This window comes from Vicugna pacos, chromosome 5, assembly GCF_048564905.1.
Source record: "Vicugna pacos chromosome 5, VicPac4, whole genome shotgun sequence".
In the NCBI taxonomy this organism is placed as follows: Eukaryota; Metazoa; Chordata; class Mammalia; order Artiodactyla; family Camelidae; genus Vicugna; species Vicugna pacos.
Genome location: NC_132991.1, coordinates 49,909,679 through 49,936,622, shown reverse-complemented (window position 1 = coordinate 49,936,622; position 26,944 = coordinate 49,909,679). Strand labels below are relative to the sequence as shown.

Sequence of the window (26,944 nt, the reverse complement as noted above, 5' to 3'; positions counted from 1 at the left end):
CTAAGGATATTTCTCCAGGATTACTGTCTAACATGTATTGCCCAAAGCTTTTAGCCTGTAAATGAATATTAATCTCATACAAAAGGGTAGAATTTGCTCAAAAAGAAAAACAAGGTGTGTGGAAATATGTTGCATATCATTATGAATAAATACACAGTCATAGCTTGAGGCCAAGAAATAGACTGTATTGTTTAAGGAGACCTTCTCAGTCTGATCCTCTAACCATAATGGCTTCATCTAGATAATTATGTTGCAGTTCATCAAAATCACTTTACAGGCTAACCTCCTTGAAAAGCTAGGGCTAAATTACCAACACTGATGCTCTAGCTGGCCATTTCAGGGTGCACAGACAATAGGTTAAAATCATTAATAGATTAATATTACTAAGAAGCTAATATATTACCTTATAATTCAAATTTCATCACTCATTTAATAAGACTTAAACACATTTAGTTTCAAACACATTTAGTAAAATGAAAAATATGTGCTTAGCAGTGACTTATATTCATGATTCACATTCAAGATGGCTTTGCCATTGAGTAGGTAAATAATTTCTGTAGAATTCTGAGGCTTTCTATATGTAGAATTTTAAAAAGAGTAGACATCAGAAGTTTTAATCTTTCCAGTCATGAGTACTGCCTTATTGAATGGTCTCAGAACCATTCAGTAAAATCATTACATAATACCGGGTTATTCATGACCTTCCTATCATATTATTTTTGTCTTCATTGGTTTTCAGTTGCACACTTGAGCTTCAACCCCTAATTCCTTTGGGCAAAGATTGGATTTTAAATGCTACTGTAGCTGCCTTTAATAGCAAAAGATGAACATCAGAGAAAATCACATACTAAGATGTGGGCTCATGGATTACTCAGTGGTTGGCTTTCTAACCAAGGGGTTAGCAATCCCTGCATATCATGAGCAGAATTCTCCAATAAGCCCTTAGTTTTTAGGGTTCAGTGAAAATCCACCTGCATGCAGGTTTGAGAAAACCAACAGTGTGCTTTATGACACCAAAGTTTATAGTAACTGCCAGTGCACTGTTTGCAGTGCTTAATCAGGACACAGATGCTGGGGTAATTCGTGGGCAGCATGGCTCTATTCTTGGCTTGTTTCTAAACCTTTTTCTGTTTTTAAAATCCAACAAAGGTAACTAATGTTTTCAGAGAGAAAGGCACAAGATTAATTTCTACTCTAGAAACCAGTGCTACCTATGAGAGGCAAAAGTTGTCTCTTTTCTAGGATTTAATGTTCCTCATGAAAATACTTTTTTAATTCTAGAACCGAAGAAGCCACCTGTGTTTGACCAACACCTTACTCCAGTAACAGTGACTGAAGGAGAATTCGTGCAGCTCAGCTGCCATGTCAGGGGATCAGAACCGATCAGGATCCAGTGGTTGAAGGCTGGCAGGGAAATAAAGCCCTCAGACAGATGCAGCTTCAGCTTTGCTAATGGGACTGCTGTGCTGGAACTCAAGGATGTGTCTAAAGGAGATGCAGGAGATTATGTGTGTAAAGCTTCCAATGTGGCTGGAAGTGACACTTCCAAATCAAAAGTGACCATTAAAGGTACAGACACCTCGAAACTTATTTGGATGAAGCCAACTGCTCGCGTTTATTTGCTTTGCACAATTTAAATAAGAGTTCAATTGTATTTTCAGAAATATCAGTTATTGCTCATTTGCAATTTGTAACCTGCTTATTATAATTGAAATATTAGATAACTTAATGGCAATAATTTCCAGAGAGATTTTCTGAAAGTACCACAGGTTCATATTTCTTGACCCACTTTTCACCATATCCAGGAGGATGTAACTAAGTGAAGTTCCAAAAATGACGCTGTAATACTGTGACCTAAGGTAGCCTGATGCTGTACCCCTGAAGGAAATGTATAGAAAAGCCAAGTCTAGAAATACAGAATTTGATACTGTTAATGTGATTGTAGTTCAGTCTGCAGGCAATAGTTGCAACTGGTTATAAATGTCTCTGAAACTGCTTTATCTTCTATAATCCATTCTCATGTAGAGTTCATGTGATTTATGACACTTCCAAACTCCTAAAGCTTATTTTTCAAAGGAAATTATGTATTACAATTTTAAGGTAATTGTGATAACAAAACATGTAAAATACAAATTTTGTTTTAGACAAACCAGCTGCTGTCCCAGCAGCTAAGAAAGCAGCGGTAGACGGAAAACTCTTCTTCGTATCAGAACCTCAGAGTATCAGAGTTGTCGAAAGTAAGTCCTTCGTGAAAAGTACATACTCATCTATCGTGTGCCTTTTACTACTGATTTAATTTCAGAAAAACTGATTTTGGAAAATTAAATTTGTTACTGATTTGTTTTCATCATTCCTTAGAAACCACTGCCACATTCATTGCAAAAGTTGGAGGTGATCCAATTCCAAATGTTAAATGGACAAAAGGGAAATGGAGACAACTGAACCAAGGAGGTCGCATTTTCATCCACCAGAAAGGTGACGAAGCAAAGCTGGAGATTCGAGACACCACAAAAACCGACTCTGGATTGTACCGATGTGTTGCGTTTAATAAACATGGTGAAATTGAAAGTAATGTTAATCTACAGGTGGATGAGAGGAAGAAACAAGAGAAAATTGAAGGAGACCTTAGAGCAATGCTGAAAAAGTAAGTTCAGTTAAACACCACACACAATAATGTACTGTTCACAAAAAGGGTCTCTCAAGAAGCATGGACCATCCCCTCAAGGTTCCAGATTGTGAAAGAACATAAGCATATAGACATTTTAACAGAAATAGATAAGCAAATACACAATATTTGGGTGCAAGTTAGTGGTACATGAATATCAGTATCTGCATAACCATGAGAAGGTTTTGAGAATGAGGTAAATTTTTATTAAAATTTTGAACAAAGGAAGTGGCTTATAGAAAAACCTGTGTGTGTGTCGGCATGACATTTTTGTTCCTTTGTGTAATGTCTCATGCTCTGAATAGCTTTCTAGATCAGCTGTTTTAGACATTTTCCACAATTACAAGTAATTTCAGTACCAATTATATTTCAGCAACATTGTTAATCAATTAATCAACATTTAATTTCTACACATCTTTTCCATGATATGATATATATTCTTTATGAGTGCTTTCCATCACTCTTATTGTTTATCCTTTTAATTCTTTGATTACCCCCTTTTATTGTGAAGTTTACAAGAATATTTGTTATTCACAAACTCTTTGATCAGATTTTTAACTTTCGTGACAGTTCCAGTCTTAATCCACTGCATCTCCAAACCCACACTTTTTGTTTGTTTCACGGTTAACATGGTAAAATTAATAGTTCTTGAATAAAGGACATAGAACTAGTCCTCCGTGAAAAAAATTAATTACAGTTACAATCCTTGAATAATGATAGACAATTCAAAATAAGTAAAAGACAGGTGATTCATGTTTATTTCTCTTTTTTTGGATTATAAATAACAAAAACTTACTTCTCACAGTTTTGAAGACTGGAAGTCCAAGATCAAGGTGCTGGCAGATTCAGTGTCTGGCGGGAGCCCACTTCCTGGTCCATCGACAACAGTCTTCTACTGTAGCCTCACGTGTCCTAAGAGACCTATGTTTATTTCTTATTTCACTTAGGACTCCAGCCTTAAAGAAAGGAGCTGGAGAAGAAGAGGAAATTGATATCATGGAACTTCTCAAAAATGTTGATCCAAAAGAATATGAAAAATATGCCCGCATGTATGGAATCACTGACTTCCGGGGTCTTCTTCAAGCATTTGAATTGCTAAAGCAAAGCCAAGAAGAAGAGACACATAGATTGGTATGATCTTTTGTTAATAGTATCATCTTGAAAATTTTACATTTGAAACATCTAACATGTACTTCGAATGTCCAGAACCCTACAGTTGTACGAGAACATTTAATAAAAGCCTAAGCAGTATCAAGAATGGAAACTGAATGTAATCGTGCATCCTCTAATTCAAAGTTTATTTCATATGGAATACTTATACTTTTCTTTTCTCTTCAGGAAATTGAGGAAATAGAGAAGTCGGAGAAGGAAGAAAGGGAATTTGAGGAGCTTGTGTCATTTATTCAGCAAAGGCTATCCCAGACAGAGGTAAACGGAATTGTGTGATCACAAAATGAACAAATTACTACTGGCAATTACAACGGAAGGAGTGATTAATGCATTTTAATTCTTTACTCTCCTAGCCTGTCACTCTGATCAAGGACATTGAAAATCAGACAGTTTTGAAAGATAACGATGCTGTGTTTGAAATTGACATTAAGATTAATTATCCAGAAATCAAGCTTTCATGGTACAAAGGGACTGAAAAACTGGAACCCAGTGATAAATTTGAAATAAGCATTGATGGTGATCAACATACACTCAGAGTCAGAAACTGTCAACTTAAAGATCAGGGCAATTATAGATTGGTGTGTGGTCCACACATCGCTAGTGCTAAACTAACTGTAATTGGTAAGTAGAGGAGTTTAAAAAAAAACTTGTGAGATTAGTTTACTGTTGAGTGTATCACATGTGATATTGAACAAAATGTGAATTGTATCATCCCAACAGAGCCTGCTTGGGAACGGCATCTTCAGGATGTTACTTTGAAAGAAGGCCAGACTTGCACCATGACATGCCAGTTTTCTGTGCCTAATGTAAAATCAGAATGGTTCAGAAATGGCAGAATCTTTAAACCCCAAGGTAGATATAAGACTGAAGTGGAACATAAAGTCCATAAGCTGACCATTGCAGATGTTCGAGCAGAAGACCAGGGCCACTACACCTGCAAATACGAAGACCTTGAAACTTCAGCAGAGCTCAGAATTGAAGGTGGGTAACAGACCACGGCTGGAGTTACTACAGCATGGGTCAGTGGCAAATGTTGTGCAGGACCTCTGCAACCCTGCCATCAGATGTGTCTCAAAGTGTTCATGTGTGCTCATTTCCCAACACACAAAACTCATAGCATTCACTCACATCTCAAAATTCATACAAAATCAAAAGGGAAGTGTTCACATAAATGCCACTTCTTTTGCATAGTTCTTTTTTTTTTTTTTTTGACCAGAAGCAGATTTCAGTCCAAACTGAGAAATGACTTTCTAACAGTTATTTCTGGTAAATTTCATAATTCTGCTAAATCCAGGAATTCTTTACAAATCTACTAAACTCCATAATTCTCATATCTATAATTTTGAATCCTAGAAAGAAATCTTGAAACGAACCAGATTTCATGGCTGTCTAGAGGATTTTGGCTAGAAGTTGACATTTTGTTTATAGGAATCAGTCCGACTCTATCTATATGAAACTTTATAAAATTAATAACATATGTGATGTGTGATTAGCAGCTATTTAAAAAAATATTATTTCCTAAGAATATCACATTCCAGCCTTCTGAATCTCTGAAATGAAGTGGAATCTCAGGATTCAGGCGCCACAATATTTGTTTCCTAATCGTGGATTGCAGGCACTGTCCGGAGACATCCTGAGGCTGTATTCAGCAACATTTGACTCTGTTGATAGCCTCTGCTTCCAGGTGTTGGAGCCCATTGAGAGTTGTTGAAATAACAACCATATGACTTCTTAGTTACATAACTATTTCAACTTTTCTGACTTGCTTTCCAGTCGATAGCAAGGTTGTAGTTTACATTCAAAAATTTTAAATAGTTTTCAATTTAAAGGATCCAGTTGAAACCACTTATTTTAAAAACTAATCCCATATTTTTATACGATCCTTAAAAAAAAGCTCACCAGAGTACATATGACATCTAAGATGTTCATTCCAGCCTTCCAGATACAATTTTGCAGAAAGACCTCCACTCCAGCCCATTCTACTAAACACCCTGCTGTCCCCAGTGGATGGACTCCATGCCTGCCCCAAGTGCTTGCAAAGCAGGTTTCAGAACCCTTGAAAATGAATCCTTTGAAATTTAGAAGTACAGATTTCCTATTAAGTTTGAAATTATTTCACAGGAGTTATACAGGTCAACTAATAAGCAATTCTAAATCCTGAATAGCAAGCAGAATTATTTTACAGAGGAAAGGAAGAATTTCAGGGGGAATAAAGTATACAGTAAAATTAAGTTTACATTCCGTTTATTTAGAACCTCCCATTTCACTAACATTTTTCAAGTTTAAATTTGACTTTGGGGTATAAGCACCCTGGACTGTTGCCTTCATGTAAGTATTTTAAGGACTTTCAAGGATTTCTTTACACTTTCTTACTTTGATCCTGTAGGAATACACTGAAATCTTTGGATAATTTTTTGTTACTGATGCAGAGAAGTACACTTTCTTCTTGTTTTATATTTTCAGCCTTTTTTCTGCTATTTTCCAGTTGAATAAAAAGATGGAGACTTTAAACATCTGGGAGGGAAAGCACAGTGAAAGAAATTCTTTCCTGTGCAATCTAACTTTGAACTCTTTTTGTACTTAAACAGCTGAACCAATTCAGTTTACGAGGCGCATACAGAACATCGTGGTGAGTGAACATCAATCTGCCACCTTCGAGTGTGAAGTATCCTTTGATGACGCCATTGTAACATGGTACAAAGGGCCAACAGAGCTGACCGAGAGCCAGAAATACAACTTTAGGAATGATGGTCGGTGCCATTATATGACCATCCACAACGTGACCCCAGATGACGAAGGTAACTTAATAGACAGTGTCCCTGTGAATTTAGAATTTAAACTTTGTTTTTAGATTTCTGTCCTAGTTTACCCTTACACGTTGTAATTCTATCTAGATTACTTTTTTAGGAAAGAGGAATATAAATAAGTACTTGCTATTTAGAAATAAAGAAATGTTATTTACAAACATATCAGAAAGCAAGCGTTTTGTGATTTCTTCCCTTAGGTGTCTACTCAGTAATTGCTCGACTGGAGCCGAGAGGTGAAGCCAGAAGCACAGCAGAGCTGTACTTAACAACTAAAGGTCAGAGACCAAAACACCCCATTAAAATCACACGGCCGTCTGAAACAAAGTAGCCAGCCAAGACCATTCTCAATTTTAAAAAACATCATTTTTTTTTCTTTTGCAGAAATCAAACTTGAGATGAAGCCTCCAGGTAAGTTAAAAAAAAAATCAATCCTCGCTTACAATACATTCAGTGTAATTTTGTAAACAATAGAAGCCAAACGAACATAGCTACAAATACAATTTCTTTTTTTCAACAGAATGTTTTTCAGGAAAATAATACACGTTAGGCTTTGTGAGTTTGGGAAATTAGAGGTTCTGAGGTCACATTCAGCTGCTATCTAGTATCAAGCCAAACGATGTGGCCATAGAACAAAACACATCTTCATAGGGAATAGGTTTGCCTGTGTGGTTACACACAAAAGAATCTTAATATCTTTGTGTCTGCATATTAGATTCTGCTATTGGAAATGCCTGGCAGTCAAACACACCTTAGTTGTCTAATAAATATCTGTGTCTTCAGTCTCTCTGTGCTTATCATTATTAAATGTCCCTTTCAGACATTCCTGATTCCAGAGTTCCAATCCCCACCATGCCTATCAGAGCGGTGCCACCAGAAGGTAAGTCCCAGTGGGCGACTCCTGAGCCTGAAGCGGCAGTATTCCCCTCCCAACCCCGCCAGGACATTACCTAGGCCAAACCGCAGCATGAAGCAAGAATAAACCCATCCACGTCATCTTCTCTGTGTGATTACAAATCAAAGCAAAAGAGTAGTTGCAGTATAAATAAGTGCTATTTTTATTCTGATTGATGAATTGGTACTCTAACACTTTTGAAGTACTGCGAGAAATGCACGAGACTTTTCATTGTATTTCACACAAAATAAGAAACCAAACAATGTTACTTATAATGGCATTTATTTTCTTCAGAAATTCCTCCTACGGCTGTTCCTCCTATCCCTCTGTTGCTACCATTACCTGAAGAAAAGAAACCACCAGCAAAACGTATTGAAGGTATTACATGTTATTTGCCTGGATGTCAAAATAGAGAATGTAACTATTGCGGACCTAGAAAATTGTTTAATGAAACACGTTGGCCCTCTAGTGGTCATCAGGTTGAACTGCCTTTCAAAATGTGAATTATTTGCTCTAAGTATTAACTAAGTCGTGTGAGACATGCGCCTAAAAGTCTGAAAATCATCAGACAAACCAAATACGATGTTTAATATTAAAATATTTTTAAAGAAATAACTTAAGCATTAGTGGCAAACTGATTTCACATTTCGTATTTTCCTAACTACGACATATAACAATAAAATGATAGAATCAAATTCTAGTGAAGCTTATAGAAATAAAACATATTAGGTATAGTCAAGGTGAAAATTAGCTTGTGTTTTTTCTCAGTTACACTATTAGCTACTTTTTAAAATTCACTATTTTATACAAAAATTATGATTTAAAATATTTTTGATAAACTTCATTTTTCTTTAAGCTAAAGAAAGAGCTCTCCAGTAAACTCTTGAGTGTGCCAGAGAATTGTCTTTTTCAAATGTTTTAATAGATAAATTATACTATTTGTGTCACCAAACTGCTCAACTGATTAGTCATCAGACTTCCTTTCCAGAGTTCTGGGGAGTTCAGACTTGCTGTTAGAATTCTCCCAGCATCATCAGGAAAAAAATTCTACATGTCAAAGTCACATTTTTCCAAAGCCAAGCCACCATTACTCTAGTGGTTTCCCAGGGTTTGACTCGCTAGTCCCCTAATAACCACGACAATCGGTGTCAAAAGCTTGAGCTAATTTTCAGTCAGCTTCGGGGGAAATTCAGTTTAAAAAAAAAAAAAAGGACACTTCCAGTTTTATGACTCAATAACAAAGAAAAACTTTTTTTAAATTTACATGAATATACTTAACTATATTTCATCTACTTCTGATAGCAAAAAGGAACAAGAATCAAAATTCGTAAAATGGATTTCCACTTCTATTTGTTGTCAGGAATAATAATTTATCTCAATGATTTATTCTTTGAGTGTTAGTGTCAACATGACTAAGTTTAAATACCCAGTGGGAAACTTGAGAAATTAAATTGTGCTTTAAAAATGCAGAACAGTGTTATTTATTCATGAGTACTAGGAGCCATAATAAAGTTATGGTCAGGGACCATGATCAGGGTATAATGTCAGCAACAGTAAAAGAAAGTTTCCACCTTATAGCATACATAGGACTTTAATTTTACTAATTCACTTCTTAGTCTTTTTCCTGACATATTTAAAGTGTTCTTACCTAAGTGAAACAAAGAAGAAAAGATGTACCTTTTCTATTCATGATATCACTTAGGCTCACTCTAGATGTTTCAAAAACTTTAAGCAAGTATAAAATCAGTGAAGATGTAAAATCACCCTACATATTCTCTCTCCTTCCAAAAAAGTTTTCTGCTTTCAAGTCCGAGGTCTTTCTGAAACAGGTGTCTTGGAATAATGTGCAGAGTCTCTTGTTACCATCAAAACATGTGAAAAAAATAAACCATTTCAATAAACCTCCCAGTTTCCTGAAAACATTTTAGTAATTTACATCTGATATCTCATTTTTCAGTGACCAAAAAAGCTGTGAAGAAAGACGCTAAAAAAGTCGCAAAGCCCAAAGAGGCACCACCTGAAGGTATTACAGTTAATCAAAATTCAGTCTTACTGCCTTTCTCTTGGTTAAGATTTAAATCCCAAATAGTGGAAGAGAGAGGAAGGGTAAGAGTGTGGATTCACAGAATGGTACCGTATCCTTCACTCATTCTCACCCTCTTCTTTGACTCAGTTTTTACTTTTTCTTTCTCAACTTTTCTGCCACACCCCTTTTTTCCTCCCCTGTCCCCTTGTACCTGTGTCTGCCCATAGCACCCAATGGCAACACTAGAGAGTTCTTCTTATCTCTGGATGGTGATTTAAAGAAGGCAACAGCTGGTCTAGTCCAACAGCTTGTCTTGATCGAGTCCCACCAATAGAAGGTCAAGGGCTGGTGCTGGTTTCAAGGGGCGGCTCCAGCCAAAGTCAGCATCCTTCCTGGTTCACCTGAGCTAAATGCCAGTACTTACAGAAAAAAAAAAACAACTTTTTTTGCAGGAGGACCAATTTAATGACTATTTTTTTCTTTATCCTGGAAAGTTTTTAGGAAGAAAATTGGATAACTAGGTTTAAACAAATATTTTTCTCCAAGAAAGCTATTTGGCTAAGATTAGAGCACAGGAACCTCCTAACAGGAGAATCCAGGAGCACAGAGCACCATTCACTGAGACTTCTTTCTGATTGGTCATTTGTGAAACGTTATAGAATAAGAAACAACTCAAAAAGCCTGGACTTTACTGTTACTCACTGAAAAAATTAAACACGCGTTATTTTTTAGCATTAGGCATATTGAATATTCTCATGTTTCATGTTAATTTAAAGTGTTTTAAATCAACCTAAACTAATAAATATTTCAGCCTCCCTGCATTCTTATTAATACAGCATTGCATAGCGTTTCTGGGGAGCTAAATTTGGACGTTATAAAAGTCTTTGATATATGAGTAGTAGCGTCAGGTCATACACGTGACTAATAAGGGTGTGCAAGGTTAGTAAGCATTAAAAAATGCATAATCTAAAAATAAACGTCTGTTTTATGTTTTTACAGTCCCAGAGGTTGCCAAGAAGCCCCCACCTCCTACTGCTTTAATTCCAGCAAAAGGTAAATGAAATTACTAAATTATTAAATATTTGACTCTATTTCTGAGAGCTGCATCTCTGCATTGTATTCTTATTTCTGTGTATCAGGCTTCTCACTTCCTGCAAAGTTGTAGCATCTCCTCTGCTCTAGTAAAATTAGCATTAGCAGGGATGGCTACTACCTGTTGCTCTGATCCCAGGAAAGGAAACCCCCGCAGACGTTTGTGCAGCCTCAGGGCAAGGGGCACGGGGAAAGAAGTGCTGAGGGCTAGAGAGGGAGGGGTCACCCCTGATTGTTTCAGCTGTAGCTAAGGCAAATGTTAAGAATCATATAAGTAATGTTAGCCTTCATTTTCTTTAAGTTGTTCTATAAAAGCAATGGATTGATTTGGTTACATAATTCTAAATATTGTCTTTATTAAACTGAAGAGTTATAGTCGATAGTCTAAAATGTAGCTTTAAAATATTGTTTTTAAAAGAATAATTGGACATTTAAATAACTAGAAATATTAAATATAAATTCCATAAAATGATCAAAGAACTAAGGATTTTGTTTGTTTTAGGAGCTCTCCTAAAACAATGGAAGATGTGTTCTATTTGATAATATTTGCCAAATGCCCTTTTGTTCACACCGGAAAAACCCTCAAGTTAAGAGGAGAGTATATCTTGACACTCCTGACTGTGTTCCATAATAGACAAAAATGCAAACAGAACCAACACAAAGAAAACGTAAATGATCAATATAATGCTGAGATCTGAAATACTGATACTGCTTTACCACATCGACTTTCATTTAGTGAAATAACTATATGGATATAATTAATATGCTAATATTATCTTTTAAAATTTATTTACTTATTTTAGCTGCTGAAATTATCGATGTATCCTCCAAGGCGGAACAAGTGAAAATCACAACCATAACCAGAAAGAAGGAGGTTCAGAAAGAAAAAGAAGCTGTGTATGAGAAAAAGCAAGCAGTCTATGAGGAGAAGAGACTTTTCATAGAATCTGTGGAAGAACCTTATGACGAACTAGAGATGGAACCATACACAGAGCCATTTGAGGAACCTTATTATGAGGAACCAGATGAAGACTATGAAGAGACCAAGGTCGAAGCTGAAAGGGAAGTTCACGAGGAATGGGAAGAAGATCTTGAAGAAGGGCAAGAATACTATGAAAGGGCAGAAGGTTATGACGAAGGGGAGGAAGAATGGGAAGAGACTTATCAAGAAGGAGAGGTCATCCAAGTTCAAAAGGAGGTTTATGAAGGTGTGTATTCATTGGGTAATTTTTTTTCTTTCTTCCTCATTTTTGCTCAGTTCTTTATATTTTCAGTGTTATTAACCTGATTTACAATGGATATGAAATAGATGACCATTTGCATTTTTTAAAGTTAGGAATCTTTAGAAGCTTTAACAGTTGTTTTCTTCAGTTACTCTCGTGACATTGTAAGTTGTATCATTTCATCCTATTACGGAGACTAAATTCCAAGTGCCCTTTTCTAATGCGGAAGTTCAAGTTTTACTTTCACTGCCTTGCTGCATCTCTGTTTGATCCTGCTTCTAAATCCAGCAGGAGAAATCCCGTTAGCAGTAAAGTTCCCAAATATACAATAATTTACACAGTTCAGTGTTACTCTTAACTTACATCATTTGCCAATTGATACACTCTATTAGAACCTACCTACTCAAGCACCCCTTCTTATTCCTGTGTTTTTGTTAAAGAATCACAAGAGAGGAAAATTCCAGCAAAAGTGCCCGAAAAGAAAGCAGCACCACCTCCTAAAGGTATGTCGTCAGAATGATGTCAATAGGTCAGAGCATCAACATCGTTATCACAGCTTGTGGGCAAAGATGTATGAATCACCAGTTCAATCCAATAGGCACAACTTCTTCTCGAAGCTTCATTGTAGCAATGATTTTTTCCCTTAGACTATCTACCTGATTAATTTAATGCAAACATAAAAAGATGATAAAAAGATTGTTATGGTAAATATACAATAAAATATAACCAAAATACTTGAGGTACAGAAGCTTGTACTTAAACTTCAGTGCAACAAACGTGTCTCTCTCTTTTTTAAAAAAAAATGAGAGAAAAAGAGACTATTTTAATAGAAATTCTAAAAGTACTGCAATTTCTTTAAAATGCTTGCAGTTGTAAAGAAGCCCGTAGTTGAAAAAATTGAAAAGACTTCTCGAAGAATGGAAGAAGAAAAAGTTCAAGTCACCAAAGGTATTATCATTTAAAACATCCTAGTACCATGTACACAAGTAATCTGTTTACTGATATATAGTCACATGTTAGTTATTTATATAGTCCTCTAAACTAATATATTTTAAACTTTTGTGCAAAACAATATTCTTCACAATACAAATATATTTGTACATATTTTTTAAGTACCTGAAGTTTCAAAGAAGATTGTTCCACAAAAACCTTCTCGGACTCCAGTGCAGGAAGAAGTTATTGAAGTGAAAGGTATACATTTTTGTCTTTTAGCTACAAGTTTTAAACATTTTTATTGATGTATATGGTTATGTATACATATAGTCCTGAACAATTCACGAATCTGAAATCACCAAAATAAATACATATTATGTACATTATATTATATAATATACATTTGACATTGCACATTTATATAATTTAAGTTAATAATAACATTATCTATGTTTTTAGTTTGGCTTTAAAAGTACATAATTTTTTTTTTTAATTTAAGGAAGGTTTTGTGTTTGATCAGTAGTCTTCTAACTTTACTATGCAATGCATTCCATTCCATATAATGGTCCCCATCCTCTCACTTGTATGAATAAACCCTAATGGATTTGGGAAAGCACCACATCCCGTGTGAAGAAGTTGTGTCTATTTGATTCCCATTTAATACTGTTTGATAAAGGCTGCATGGGTTGTTTGTCCCTGTAGATCAAAACACGCTTTGTTTTCTTGTCAATGCTGAACTTGTTCTCAAGCTGTCTTATTAACCCACTCATTCTGTGTCTAAAGACTTAAATATAGTGTACAACCTGTGTATTTGATCTGATGTCTCGTCCTGGAAAAAGACATACTAATGTGAAATACTCTCTTTAAAGTACCGGCTGTACATACAAAGAAGATGGTTATTTCAGAAGAAAAGATGTTCTTTGCTTCTCACACAGAGGAGGAGGTGTCAGTCACAGGTATCAGGCACATTTGAATTTGGGGACTCAAATGGAAGGGCTTCTGATGGATATGTATCCCTCTTCTTCTTACCTAAGCTGTGATTGTGTGGCCATCCCTGTCTCCTTGTGAAGCTCTGTCATCTTTTCATTTCACATTTGTCTGTTTAAATTTGCATTTACATACTCTTTGTAAATTATAATTACCACCCACAGTACGACACACCAGTAACTAAAATGTACATTTTTTAAAGTCCCCGAGGTACAAAAGAAAACCATTACCGAAGAGAAAGTTCACGTCGCTGTTTCCAAAAAGACTGAGCCTCCACCTAAAGGTATTAGTGATTCATTCTAAGTTTAAAATCTTTTGAAAGTTCCATAGTAAATATCTGAATATTTAATAGATTTAGTCACATAGTCTGCAGACCTAGAGCCACTGTATATAAAGAACCTCACAGGGGGATGAGGAGACCATGAAGAGGGTCCCCAGAGAGAGGAATGAGAATTCTTGGAGGCTCTGCCCCCCCACCCCGCTTCAGAAAGCTTACAATCTAGTGACCAGCTATTAGGAAATGGAAATGCAATGTCCTGGAGCCAGCTGAGCGGGTACCGCTCACCAGAGTTGATGGTTAGATTTTCAGGAATTTTGCTAACCAGCGTTTAACACCTCCATGATTAAAAGTTACATTATATAAACTTACAATTAAATAAATTATATTTAAAACTACGTTAATAAATGCTCAAAACTCACTACTTCCTATTTTACTGCTGTCTATGTTTCTGAAGTTGTTTGTCAGTTGCATCTGTGTGGTGGAAATACTGGGTAGTTGTGCACTGCTGCGTATCCCCTCCCAACTCTACAACAGCAGTGTCAGGGTTGGTAGCCAGGATGTGTGTATTTGCACCACCAGGGTAGTCGGAACTTGGAAATCGGCAGCAAAAACAAATTAGGGCTCTCCTCCCACCACCAACCTCTCCCACCCCCAGTCAAATTGTTAAACGATTAGAATACAAAAATTATTTAAGATAGTCTAATGCAATTGTTATAACATAGCTGCTTTATAAAAGTTTCTAAAACTGGTGTCTGAGGAGCAGGCACTGGCACCTCTGAGGAAGGGGTGCTCCTCCTACTTGTTCTGAGGAAAGTGGAGGTTCCTGCAGTTAAAAGTGAATAACAGCCACAGCAGTTTCTAATTAGCCACTGGTCCCTTGCCTTTTATCCTTGTTTGTAACACATAACTTTCTTGCATTCAGTTGGTATAAAACCAGAATGTCTACTCTTTGAGTCTCGTAACAGCATATGCCTTATCAAAATGCACAATTTCTCAACAACTGCCCATTTTTTTTTTTAAAGTCCCTGAGCCACCCAAGAAACCAGTCCCAGAAGAAGTGGTCCCTGTTCCCGTTCCTAAAAAGGTGGCACCCCCACCAGCCAAAGGTAGAATCATAGTTTTGAAAAAAAAAGTCACAATGTCTGTCTTCTTGTACCTTTTTCTATGGGATCTGTGTTAATGGAATAGCACCTGTAAACCATTTGTAATATATTTAATTCTGTGTATGTTGATTTCATTAATTTGTGGCAATATGTTATGTAAGTGCAATAACACTTTAAGATTCCAGATCATGTTGATTGGGTCTTTGTTGGCTTCATGTAATATATGTAGTCTCTATGGTATTGATGTACTTAGCATGGATTTTCATTACGGGTAGAGCATATTAAATTACTTCCTAAATTCTTACACTCTTATTGAGGAGTTAAGCTTTAATGTAATCTTAAGTATCTCAGAAGGAGACTAGAGTTCTCAACATTGTTTCAACAATGGTGTCTTTAAAGTTCCTGAAGTTCCAAAGAAACCTGTGCCAGAGGAGAAAAAGCCAGTTCCTGTGCCCAAGAAGGAACCTCCCGTTCCCCCGAAAGGTACACCAGAACTGATCACTGGGCAGCCCTTTGCCCCACATGCCAGTCCTTTGTTTTATACAGTCTTTGTACTATGCTGTCTTTTTATTTCGTGTCTTTTACATGCCCCTGGTGTTTTCATTTGTTTGTCAGCTTCAGGAACTGTACTCTTGGCCTACATTATTTATGATACCAAACATTAAAAGAAGCTATTTTTAAAAGTAACTATATCAAACTGCTATCTTAAATTTTTAATATCTTCCTTCTCTTCGAGAAAGAAGAACTATTTGTGAAACTCATATTCTACAGGGATGCTTCTAAGAAAAACCCTTTCACCCCTGAACTATGTGACTTGTTCTTAATAAAAAACATTTCCTGAGTTACAATGAGATACCAGAGAGAGTTTGGCAGAACTGAATGTTAACTAGATAAAGACGTGCACAGTGCTGCCGGTAACTGCCTCTCCTCTGAAAAGTCAGTAATACCTGCTCTTGAGTAGTTGGAAACCTCAGTTTTTGACACTTTTCACCATGTTTCTTGAGACATTAATTGAACATCAATATTTGCCGTAAATGTTATAATTATCTAATGTGAGTCAGGGGACCTTTTAGATAGGTATATTTGGATTCAGATGTGCTAATCCTTGCTATGGTTTTTTGGATTTGGTTGGTTTTGGGGGTTTTGTGATAAAAGACACTACTTCATGGAGGTTATGCAGCTACAAACCACACATATCTGGTCAGTTACAGAGAAATTCAGCATAATCCAGCTTGGGAGAAAGCAGACTTACTGAAATCATGCATTTTAAGTTGTTCTCCCCTTTGCCTGATTTCTCAATATTTTCATTTTCTTCCTGAATCAGATCGACTTCTGTCTTTCTCAGGCTCCTGGCTATTTCAGAGTTCTGGGTCTTTTTTTTAATCAAATGATTTTTAAAGAATAATCTCTAATTACCTAATCATTAAAATAATAATGATAATGTGAAAATAAAATATAATGATTATAATGAGAAGGTTGTATTATGAAAACCAGTACTAATACCAAAGCCTTTTGGTCACGCCTAAGGAGACACAGAAACATGTCTTATTTATTCATAAAAATAAATACATTTAGTAACATGTATGTATAAACCTCTCATGTATGCACAACATATGATGTACACGCATAAATGTGTATCTGTATAATTACATCAAGATACTACAAATACAAGTGTAGAGGTGCAGGGGTTCATGAAAACTGTCAATATCTTATTTAAAATGGAAGCGGTTTTTACCGATAATGCCTGCTGATAAGCTACATCTGCCAATTAAAACCTCACCATCATCAACACTTAGAAGATGTAAATTAAACCCATTTGTAAACCCTTTTTGGGTCATAGACCCTGTAGAAAACTAGGGAGATTATCTTAGAGAAAAACACATATATACATATCCACAAAATTTTGCATACAGAACTCCCCAAAGCCACTGACACACGGATGTCAGATTGCGAGAGCTACCCTAGCATAAGTGTTTCTTGAGTTTTGTACACACTACACCAAAAAAAAAAAAAACCCAGAAGATAAATGGGAAAAAATAGTAACGATAAAGATATACAACAGTTCTAACGACATCTTAGTCAAAGGTAGTCTTAGGTAAATTCCACCCATTGTCATTATAGACTCCATTTCTCAATTCAAAACATTAGGAGATTTTTCTATATACCATACCCACATGCTGTATTGTTCGTGTAATTACTGACTAATTTGTTTTTATCAAAAGTGTACTAATACATAGAGAAAGAATGAATTCTGTACACATCCTTCTTGTATATAACTCATTTTTAATCGTCTGAAGGCCTCTGTAACATTACTTGGGACATTAACCATGTTGTGACCTTTAGAACACAATAGTTTAATTTTCTGCATTATTTTGCCAATGCATAGAAAATCTATAACAACTACATAAAGATTTGTGTATGTGCCTCTGTCCATTCATAAAAGTGATCTATATCTGAACTAACATTTTATTTTCAAAACTTTAAGTCCCAGAGGTGACCAAGAAACCTGTCCCTGAAGAAAAGGTTCCTGTTCCTGTTCCAAAGAAAAAGGAAGCTCCACCAGCTAAAGGTATAGTGACTTAGTAAAGAAGCTCTATTTTTACATCTTGAGTCCAAAACATTTTTGTGTTTAATTATCTGTTGATTTAGTTTGTGTAATTCCAAATGAATGTTTTATGGTGTAAGAATTCAACAAAAGTGCCTGTCCACCTGCCTACTTTCTTACAAAATAAATGGCCATTAGCTACTTTGGAAAATACGAAGTCAACTGTAAAAATTAATGTCTTTTCAAGTTCCTGAAGTACAGAAGAGGGTTGTCACAGAAGAAAAAGTAACCATCATCACTGAAAGAGAGGAATCTCCCCCACCAGCAGGTACCCAGTCCTATCTCCATGAAATAACCTTGTCTTCCCTTCAAGCTTCTTTAATTGCATGTGTTCTTTCATGGGCCTGCCATTTCTGTGTTACTCATTTACTTTGCCCTTCTGAGAATTTTTAAATCAAATACTATCCTTTAAGTGCCAGAAATACCAAAGAAGAAAGTTCCCGAAGAAAAAAGACCTGTTCCTCGGAAAGAGGAAGAAGTTCCACCACCAAAAGGTATTGTCTCTCCATCTTCCCAAGAATCACCTTTATAATACTATGTTCCAAGGCAAATGATGATTTTGTTAGTTTTGTGACATGTGCACTGTGAGTGTGTATCTGTGTTTCGTGTTGGGCTTCAGTGAGATAACAGTGAGGTTCTAAAAGTGCACAATGTCTTTAAAGTGCCAGCTCTGCCCAAGAAACCTGTCCCAGAGGAGAAAGTTCCTGTGCCAGTTCCTGTCGTTAAGAAAGCCCCTCCTCCCCGAGGTAGGATTTGTCTCAAGCCTCTGACAAAAGTCTTTTAGCCAGTGGATTCTTTTTCCTATCTGGTGTCTTCTTGTACCCACCCTTTGTCTCTCTTCAGATAGAATTTTTGTGTGTATGTACTCGTGATGTGTACTTGTTTCCCATTTTGCTAGTGAAAGTGGTGTACTGTGCAAATCTTCCCCCAACTTTAGGGAGAGAGAACTGTTAAGATTCTTGATGTTTAAACTTCCACTTTAATGCTTTCTTAAAGCTGAAGTTTCTAAGAAAACTGTCATAGAAGAAAAAAGATTTGCTGCTGAGGAAAAACTATCTGTTGCAGTTCCTCAAAGAGTGGAAGTCATGCGGCACGAAGGTATCTGACCGGAAGTGAGGGGAGAAATGAGTTTGCATGTGTTTCCTCTGCGTCTTCTTCCCACACCGTTTAATTTAGAAGTTGTCTTTATCAGTATCTGTCTATTGTAGCCTCTAAGACTGAGTCTTTTGTGTCTCTGTTGATCCTGAATCATTTTAAGAGAGTGAATGGGGTGCTGAAAACGTGGTAATTGTGAAAGTGGCCACACTTGGACCTAATTTGAGTGTTCTTCTCAGTCTTGGGCTGTAGTGCCCCCTTATCTGAAATCAGCCTGCTCCTTCTTCTAATGAGGAAGTCCTATGGAGCCACACCCTAAGCAGCTAGAAGAGCATTTTCCATCTGGAGGGAACACATGGCTGTTATCAGTATTTCAGGATATTTAGGCTGAATTTAAATTAAATCTTATCTTTTAAAATATCTGCAGAGGAGGAATGGAGTTACTCAAAAGAAGAGGAAAGAATATCCGTTTCAGTTTATAGAGAAGAGGAAAGAGAGGAGGAGGAGGAGGAAGTGGAGGTTACAGAATATGAAGGTAAACAATGCACATAAGCCAGAGGTGATCTGGAGTCTTGATGAGCTATTTTCCTTCCCAGATGGTTTTATCTGATTAATGAAAGTGACACAAATTCAGTGAACATCGACTGGCCTTATTGTTGTATCTTTTGAGCAAAACACAGGATTCAGGAGCATTAATTAGAGTACACACCCAGGGTATTGCTTCTCCATCCCCTCTTATTTGGCTATATAGAAAACAAGGCTTCATGTTTAGGGGTAACTAATGGTGCAGGTGTCTCCATATACTTTTATCCCTTCGGTAGACAGGACTTGGTTTCAATATATAGTGGGTTGGCAGAATCTTCACCTTGGTAGTCTGATGTCTAAAACATGGGTAACATAAAGCACAACTCACTAATGCGTCCTGACTCATAGATTTTGAATGAGTAAGAAACTACATTACCTTATTATATTCCAGAAGTCAAGGCCAGGTCTGAGAGTAAAACACTGAACACAGAGTTTTTAAAATATCTTGTGTATGGAGAAAATAATCATATAATATCTTTAATTAGATCATCTAGTTACTCAGATGTTCCCACACCTATAATGCTAGTTCTCTGTAGTTTAAGGATTGAACAATGAGCTTTATTTCCATGTGGGGATAATCTTTTGGTGAATTGAGACACCACTAGGTTTAGTGCTAAAATCTGGCATTCTGACTAAAGCTGTATATCTGAAAGAACTTCACTAAGAAATTCTAATGTAGTTCTGCTTTAAAGAGAAATCAATAAGTGCCTTAACAAATTAACTGTCTTCCCAATGAAAAGATGAATAGAATTGTACAGTTAGATGCCCTTGAGTGTGTCTCTGGCTAACAAAAGATACTCTGCCTCTTCTCCACTTGAAAGAAAATGCATGTAAAATCCAGACATACGGTCTTAATGGAATAGCTTAGAATAGAGCAAGACATGACTCCCTAGAGGAAGCTACCAGTTCTGTGGTGCTTCCTGGGAAAGGCCGAGATGTTGGGCATAAGTCAGGAATGTGATGGATTCAAAGATGACCCCATTCCTTCCAGAAACGTTTGGGAAATCAAACATAACATGTACATGAGGAAAGTTCTCATTGCATGAATATAATTTTATTTTTTGACAGTATGCATTATAAATGCATTTTAGTACTATAGACTCTAATTAAAAGGAGAGACATTTTAAGATATTCTTATGTTTTCATTAGGCTCAAGAGATTTAGGGAAGAGATGGGGTTCCCTGTTAATGTTACTTCTAGTGTTTGTAACTAGATCTTTCTATTCTATAATTAACTTTATACACATAGGCTTAAAAATCATATGAAGACTCTTGCCTTATCCTACCATACCTGCCCTCAAGAAACTGGGAAAAAAGGCTTGTTTCCAAGTCTTCAGTAGGTTTTTCATTTGCAATACAGGTCATTTCTTTCTTGTAAACCTATTTATGATTCCTCAAGTATATGTTTCTGAAAGCCTCTCAGCCTTCAAATCTAAAGTGTTATGTTATTTTTTGAAACTTACCTTCAAATTCCTGTGTTCTCGTACACTTAGCCGCTGGAATTGTTTTTCTTTCTTGTACTTATCCTGTTTTTCCTGTGAATACAAGCATTGTGATCTTAATAATACACTTAAAAATGAAATCACTGAAACGTATCTCCCATACTCCATTTGTTAGGGCATGTGCTTTGATTAAAATCTTTTCCTTTGGGTATTTTAAATGAGCACAATCAGGGATTTGGCACATGGTAAACCTTTACTATCTTAATGACTCTTTGACCTACTGAAGTACAGCTGAAGTTAAAGATGAAAGTCACTACAGCTAATCTTCTTTAAAATTGATGTCTTTAAGTGATGGAAGAGCCTGAGGAATATGTGGTGGAAGAAGAAGAGCTGCACTTGGTTTCTGAGAGGGTGGAAGCCGAAGCAGTTGAAGGTATCCGGATTCTGAAATTAACTCTGGCCCTCTGTGTGTCTGGCTTGTCCCCTTCTTAATGTTCTCTTGTAGTTAATTTCTTGTCTGTATCACAAATGTTGATAAATATCATGTTTAATAAGAAGAGTCTTTAAATTTTTATTAAAAAGAAAAATATCTTCTACAAATGTATTTTATCATCTTTTCAAGTGCCTGAGAAGAAAATTGTACCCAAACCGAAAATTCCGGCTAAAATAGAAGAGCCTCCACCAGCTAAAGGTACAATTCTCTCTTAAAGAAACGAGATGCCATTTGTCTTAATAGCTCTAATAATGCCTTCCGTTTTAAAACCGCCTGTTTTTGTCAGCACATATGTGTAAACATTTTTAGTGAATGTAGTCATAAATGTTTGTATAATCTGTTTAAAAAATGAGTTCTTGCAGGAAGGGTTGTAGCTCAGTGGTAGAGTGCATGCTTAGCATGCATGAAGTCCTGGGTTCAATCCCCAGTACCTCCATCAAATAAACAAACAAACGAACAAACCTAATTACCTCCTCCTCCCCAGAAAACAAAAAGTAAATAAATAAATTTTTTAAAGAATAATCTTAAAAAAAAATAGTTCTTTACTCCTAAACCAAGTCTCTTCTTCTGTAATACAAACTAACATTCTTCAATCTAATCTTTCTAAAGTTCCTGAAGTACCTAAGAAAATTGTGCCAGAAAAGAAAATTCCTGCTGTGGTTCCCAAAAAGGAAAAGGTGCCCCCTGCCAAAGGTATATTGGTTTTCCTTTATTCCTGAGTAATGCTTGTCTTTTTAAATCTTAAATTGATTCGTTCTTCAACTTTTTATAATATTAAGAAGAAAATGAGTGTGCCTGTCTTGAGTGTTTTCACATTCATGTGCTTGACTGTGTTGCCCAATGTCTTTTAAGTGCCAGAAGAGCCAAAGAAACCAGTTCCTGAGAAAAAGGCTCCTCCCAAAGTGGCTAAGATAGAAGAACCTCCTCCCACCAAAGGTAAACGAGATCCCGCAGCTCAGCAACTAGAAACATGTCTTGTCCTCGGTTCTCCCACTGCTGTCCTTGGGTTGCACCTTTTACCTGGAGGTTATTGGTCTGTGTTGGTGGCAGTGATGTATTATTGCCTTGTCTGTGGTGGAATATTACTTACCTGTTGTGAAGTTCCTTTGTGTGTACCTTGTAAAATTATGTTCTAAAATCACAGTACTTTCTGGTTAATAGATTTTTTTTTAAATTCCACTTGAAGTACTGTAACTCCCTAATCCTAAAATTATCTTTCAAGTGAGTGAGAGGCACATGCAAATTACCCAGGAAGAAAAAGTTCATGTTGCTGTCACTAAAGAAGTGGAGCCTCCAAGACCAAGAGGTACATGGGGCCTTCAGCACACAGAATATTGTACTTACCCGAGTCCCTTTACCAAATACACTAGTTGCGGGTGTTGGGTTTTGTTGTTATTGTTACAGTTGTTGTTTTATGTTTGAAATTATGAAAATGTCAAGTCTTTAATGTCTGAGTTACTATTACACAGCTATCTTTTTGTGGTTTGAATGAGGAAAACAATTCTTTAAAGTGAAATCTGTCTTTAAAGTGCCCGAGGAACCCAAGAGAGCTGTTCCAGAAGAAAAAGTTCCAAAACTCAAACCTAAAAAAGAGGAGGAACCACCAGCCAGAGGTATAACAACTTCTCCTAGAATCTAAATAAGCTTGTAGGTATTGAAACTAATCAAAAGAAAATGGGATCCTTAGGGAAAGTAAGTTAAATACATATTACAAAGTATATAATGCACATATACTATTCCCTATCACCTCAAAACTAAACATTTCTGATACCAGAAAATATTCTCTCTCTTCTCAGAAAACAAAGTACAGCTCCACCAAACATGTGTAGATACTTTCCCTTAAAATGTACTTGTCTTTAATGTATCTCTGTTTGTCTATATGCTAAACTCCTTGACCGAAGTGCTTGTTTTGTGTGGCAATCTTTGACTAAATTAAAAATTTTTTAAATCCTCAGTTTTCTACCTTGTGCTAGTAGAGCTTATGAAAATACTTTAGAATTAAAGTGAAGAAACTATTATTGTAGCAGAAGTTTCTGTCTCATGTTTGTTTGATTGTCATTGTTTATGCTGTCTAGTTGTCTTTTTTAATTCTCTTATAAATACTACTTGATCTTCTTAAAGTTATTCAATGTCTTCTAAGTATTAAGTAGCCTAGAAAAAGTATTTGTATGTATATTAGACCATGTTTATTTCCCAGCCTGTTGGTTTTTCTCGCCACTTAAATGAAAATGTAAATGACGAGCACAGTGACGGTCATCTCTGTCCTTGGATTGTATGTACACCATTTCTCTTAACACATATTATTCCAAATCTTGCAATTCACTTTTCACAATTACTCTCTTTAAAGTGACTGAACTCAGGAAAAGAGCTGTTAAAGAAGAAAAGGTATCCATTGAAGTTCCAAAAAGAGAGCCTCATGTTGCTAAAGGTACATTGTGCTTTGACTAAATAATAAAATGAAGCATGAAACTACTCGGCTCTCTGCCTGCTAGTTCCTAATTTGACTCCTGTCCTTATTGTTGACTAAAGGCCCGGAATCTAACATTGGAAATCATAAATAGCAATGTACACTCTGTAATCCCTTGACCAGCAAAGGGCATTCAGGGTCTCCCATAACCAGTGCATGAGACCATCACCAAGGAATGACATCACAGCACATTGTCACGGTCATCCCTAAATGGGCGTCAAGTAAAATGCTGCTGTTGTCAATATTATTCCAGAAGTAACTGTAACAGAAGAGAAAGAATGGTCTTATGCTCGAGAAGAAGAAGTACAACGGGAAGAGGAATATGAAGACTATGAAGAATATGAGTATAAAGAATTTGAGGAGTACGAACCAACAGAAGAGTACGAGCAGTATGAAGAGTATGAGGAACGTGAAGTCGAACATTATGAAGAGTACATCACAGGTACGAGCAAAACTGCAAACCTGAAGCTACATCAAATACATGCCCATTTCATTAGAACAGGAGAAAATTTTCTAATGCCCCCCAAAATTTGTAAAGAACTTTGTTTTGCTGGGTGAATTTAGAATTTTTTTTCTGGAATAACTTCTAGGAAAAAAATCTCTATAAATCTTAAGGTTACAGTTAGACTTTGGTTCTGGGAATAATCCATTTTCCCTCTCATTTTTGTTCATACATAAAAGAGCAAATGTCACTAAGTTTCCCAAAAAGGTTAGGAGTTTATCTTCTGGTTGTGATCATTCAAATACAAGAGTTAAAATTTCTGAACATCTCTCATTCTGAAGCTTGTTACTATCAAGCATGATAGACTGTTGAGAAAATACACTACCCTTGGGGTTCTCATCATCAAAACTTGACAAAGATTGGTTCAAAAGCAAAGAGAGGGAAGAAGGCTAACACAAGCATTTCTGTTTTATCTAATGAAGATCATATTTATAGGTATATAAGTCGCTTCCAAAAATTGATTTATTTTACTCAAAGAATAAGTTTCTATTGGAATTTTGAAATGCATCAATATTCTTTTGCTTATTCAATTTCTGATGTTTTGTAGCTGAATTTTGAGAATTTTCTGTGTAGTTTTACAGATAGAATTAAAACTCAGTATTATGTGGAGAGGAGTTTTAACCATGATTTTGTCTACCTGAAATGATAACTCAGTATATAAGAGAGTCATAATTACCTAATTAAAGTAAACAGAAAGGCAGAAACAGCAACAGTAAGTTTGTCTTTTAGACCTTCTTCTACTTGGACCTCTGATTCTCATTCACCTCTAGAGGCAATGGCTATACCCTGTAGATAAGATGTATTATTTTAATTCTTTGAGTCCATTGAAGAAATACCATTTTTAAACTTATGTTCTAAAGTCTAACATTAAATACCCTGTATGTATTTTTAAAGAACCTGAGAAGCCCATCCCAGTAAAGCCTGTCCCAGAAGAACCAGTTCCCACCAAACCAAAGGCCCCACCAGCTAAAGGTAGAGTGAGAAAAACATTATCAGTTACAAGACCTGTGGTTCCTACATGTCTGTCATGCTCCAAATCCATGTTGATGTGGCCGGGTACCATTCACGTGTGTGTTTGGGGATGTTATGTTGTACATCGTATTTCTTAATTTTTTGTTCTTACTACTCTTAAGAAATCTGGTTCGGGTTTTTAAATCTGTTCATATTGATATTTTAAAGTGCCGAAGAAAGCTGTCCCTGAAGAAAAAGTACCAGTGCTCATTCCTAAGAAACTCAAACCTCTACCTCCCAAAGGTACATGGCAGCATAATAACTACCAAAAACATCTTTGTTACTTACGTTCTGTAGCATATCTTACTACCTTGTCTCATGTTCTTTGTTTTCACTGAATGTATTGTTTGGTCCTGTTTCTTGCCTTTCACAGTGTTTCATGTATTTTTATTTACTTGGTATTCATGTGGTTGGTTTTAATGGTCTTCAATAATATCTTTAAAGCACCTGAAGAAGCAAAGAAAGTTGTCGAGGAAAAAATACACATTTCAATTACCAAACGTGAAAAAGAGCAGGTGACTACTGAACCAGCTACTAAAGGTATAATTTCCTTCCTCCACTGTGGTTTTTTATAATGTCTCTTTTGAAATTAAATTAGCTATGTTTTGCTTTTTGTTGTTGTTTTGTGTCTTTTAAATTAATCATTAGGAGGATATTAGATGTAAAAATATGTAAATACAGGATAAAAAGATAATGTTACCTGAAAAGGAAAAGTGATTTCAAAATATATTCACAGCTTATCATACAATGGCTATGTCCTAACACATGGCTGCAATACACATAAAATAGAATGTTTGGATTTAAAATCAGTGACCATTTGGCACATTCCTGACTTATCTAAATTGGTGTAGTGACATAACTATATTCACTGTAGTTCAGTATCTGTTTATTGATCCTAAAGTCATTTTGAAGATTGAAAAAAGAGTCAACTCAGTGTCTAGCCATGTTTCTCTGCTTTTTACTGGGTATTAAGTAACTTCTCTGCAATTTCAGAAAGTATACTTATCCAGAAATAAATTTAGCTTTTCAGTAAAGGATGTTTTCTACAAGTGGAGATACCTAACACTAAACATCATTTCACACTTGGGTTCTGCTGCCTCAGACTTCCTTGAGTATTTCTGTATGTTTTTATGCTAATGGGGTTCAGAATATGAAGTTTCTTATAGATGAACAATCACATATCTATCACATGAGAGGCAGTTGCAAAATTATTCTGATTGACCATTGCATAAATATCACGAGAGGCACTTGCAAAATTAGTCTATCTCCTTCAAGTACAACAGAGCAAGCATTGGCTGGATAGCCTGTTTCTGACAATAAAATGTCCTTATACTTAATATTTCAAGTGCCCATGAAGCCTAAGAGGGTTGTCACAGAAGAAAAAGTACCTGTTCCTAAAAAAGAAGTAGCAGCACCTGTTAAAGGTACCTAATACCACTCTTTTTAATGTGTTGTTTGTCTTCTTTGGTATGAAATTCATGTTCAGTTCTATGTGCAAAGTTCTTCTTCTGTAACAAATGGCTATGTTCCTAACATGTCTTAATTTTGTTGAGTAACTGGAAAATGT

At 36.0% G+C, this 26,944-nt stretch overlaps 1 protein-coding gene across 4 annotated transcripts in view; it reads left to right on the top strand.

The window, feature by feature from the left end:
* Positions 1-26,944, top strand: part of TTN (titin) — a 264,646-nt gene that overhangs the window by 93,507 nt on the left and 144,195 nt on the right. For 2 of the 4 annotated variants that reach the window (XM_072961227.1, XM_072961226.1), the window contains 40 exons: positions 1,282-1,569; positions 2,145-2,237; positions 2,359-2,644; positions 3,613-3,796; positions 4,004-4,093; positions 4,189-4,456; positions 4,556-4,816; positions 6,424-6,633; positions 6,840-6,917; positions 7,024-7,050; positions 7,460-7,519; positions 7,829-7,912; positions 9,492-9,557; positions 10,566-10,613; positions 11,456-11,860; positions 12,316-12,378; positions 12,746-12,823; positions 12,989-13,066; positions 13,678-13,764; positions 13,998-14,078; positions 15,098-15,181; positions 15,578-15,661; positions 17,664-17,747; positions 17,971-18,051; positions 18,197-18,277; positions 18,446-18,529; positions 18,780-18,881; positions 19,297-19,413; positions 21,254-21,337; positions 21,527-21,595; positions 22,007-22,090; positions 22,250-22,333; positions 22,620-22,703; positions 22,927-23,010; positions 23,745-23,825; positions 24,118-24,306; positions 25,261-25,338; positions 25,546-25,620; positions 25,822-25,917; positions 26,724-26,801. The exons of the other annotated variants lie outside the window; for them this stretch is intronic. In XM_072961227.1, coding sequence (XP_072817328.1) covers positions 1,282-1,569; positions 2,145-2,237; positions 2,359-2,644; positions 3,613-3,796; positions 4,004-4,093; positions 4,189-4,456; positions 4,556-4,816; positions 6,424-6,633; positions 6,840-6,917; positions 7,024-7,050; positions 7,460-7,519; positions 7,829-7,912; positions 9,492-9,557; positions 10,566-10,613; positions 11,456-11,860; positions 12,316-12,378; positions 12,746-12,823; positions 12,989-13,066; positions 13,678-13,764; positions 13,998-14,078; positions 15,098-15,181; positions 15,578-15,661; positions 17,664-17,747; positions 17,971-18,051; positions 18,197-18,277; positions 18,446-18,529; positions 18,780-18,881; positions 19,297-19,413; positions 21,254-21,337; positions 21,527-21,595; positions 22,007-22,090; positions 22,250-22,333; positions 22,620-22,703; positions 22,927-23,010; positions 23,745-23,825; positions 24,118-24,306; positions 25,261-25,338; positions 25,546-25,620; positions 25,822-25,917; positions 26,724-26,801 — 4,638 coding nt within the window. The remainder of the gene's footprint in view (positions 1-1,281; positions 1,570-2,144; positions 2,238-2,358; positions 2,645-3,612; positions 3,797-4,003; positions 4,094-4,188; positions 4,457-4,555; positions 4,817-6,423; positions 6,634-6,839; positions 6,918-7,023; positions 7,051-7,459; positions 7,520-7,828; positions 7,913-9,491; positions 9,558-10,565; positions 10,614-11,455; positions 11,861-12,315; positions 12,379-12,745; positions 12,824-12,988; positions 13,067-13,677; positions 13,765-13,997; positions 14,079-15,097; positions 15,182-15,577; positions 15,662-17,663; positions 17,748-17,970; positions 18,052-18,196; positions 18,278-18,445; positions 18,530-18,779; positions 18,882-19,296; positions 19,414-21,253; positions 21,338-21,526; positions 21,596-22,006; positions 22,091-22,249; positions 22,334-22,619; positions 22,704-22,926; positions 23,011-23,744; positions 23,826-24,117; positions 24,307-25,260; positions 25,339-25,545; positions 25,621-25,821; positions 25,918-26,723; positions 26,802-26,944) is intronic. 4 annotated transcript variants of the gene reach the window in all.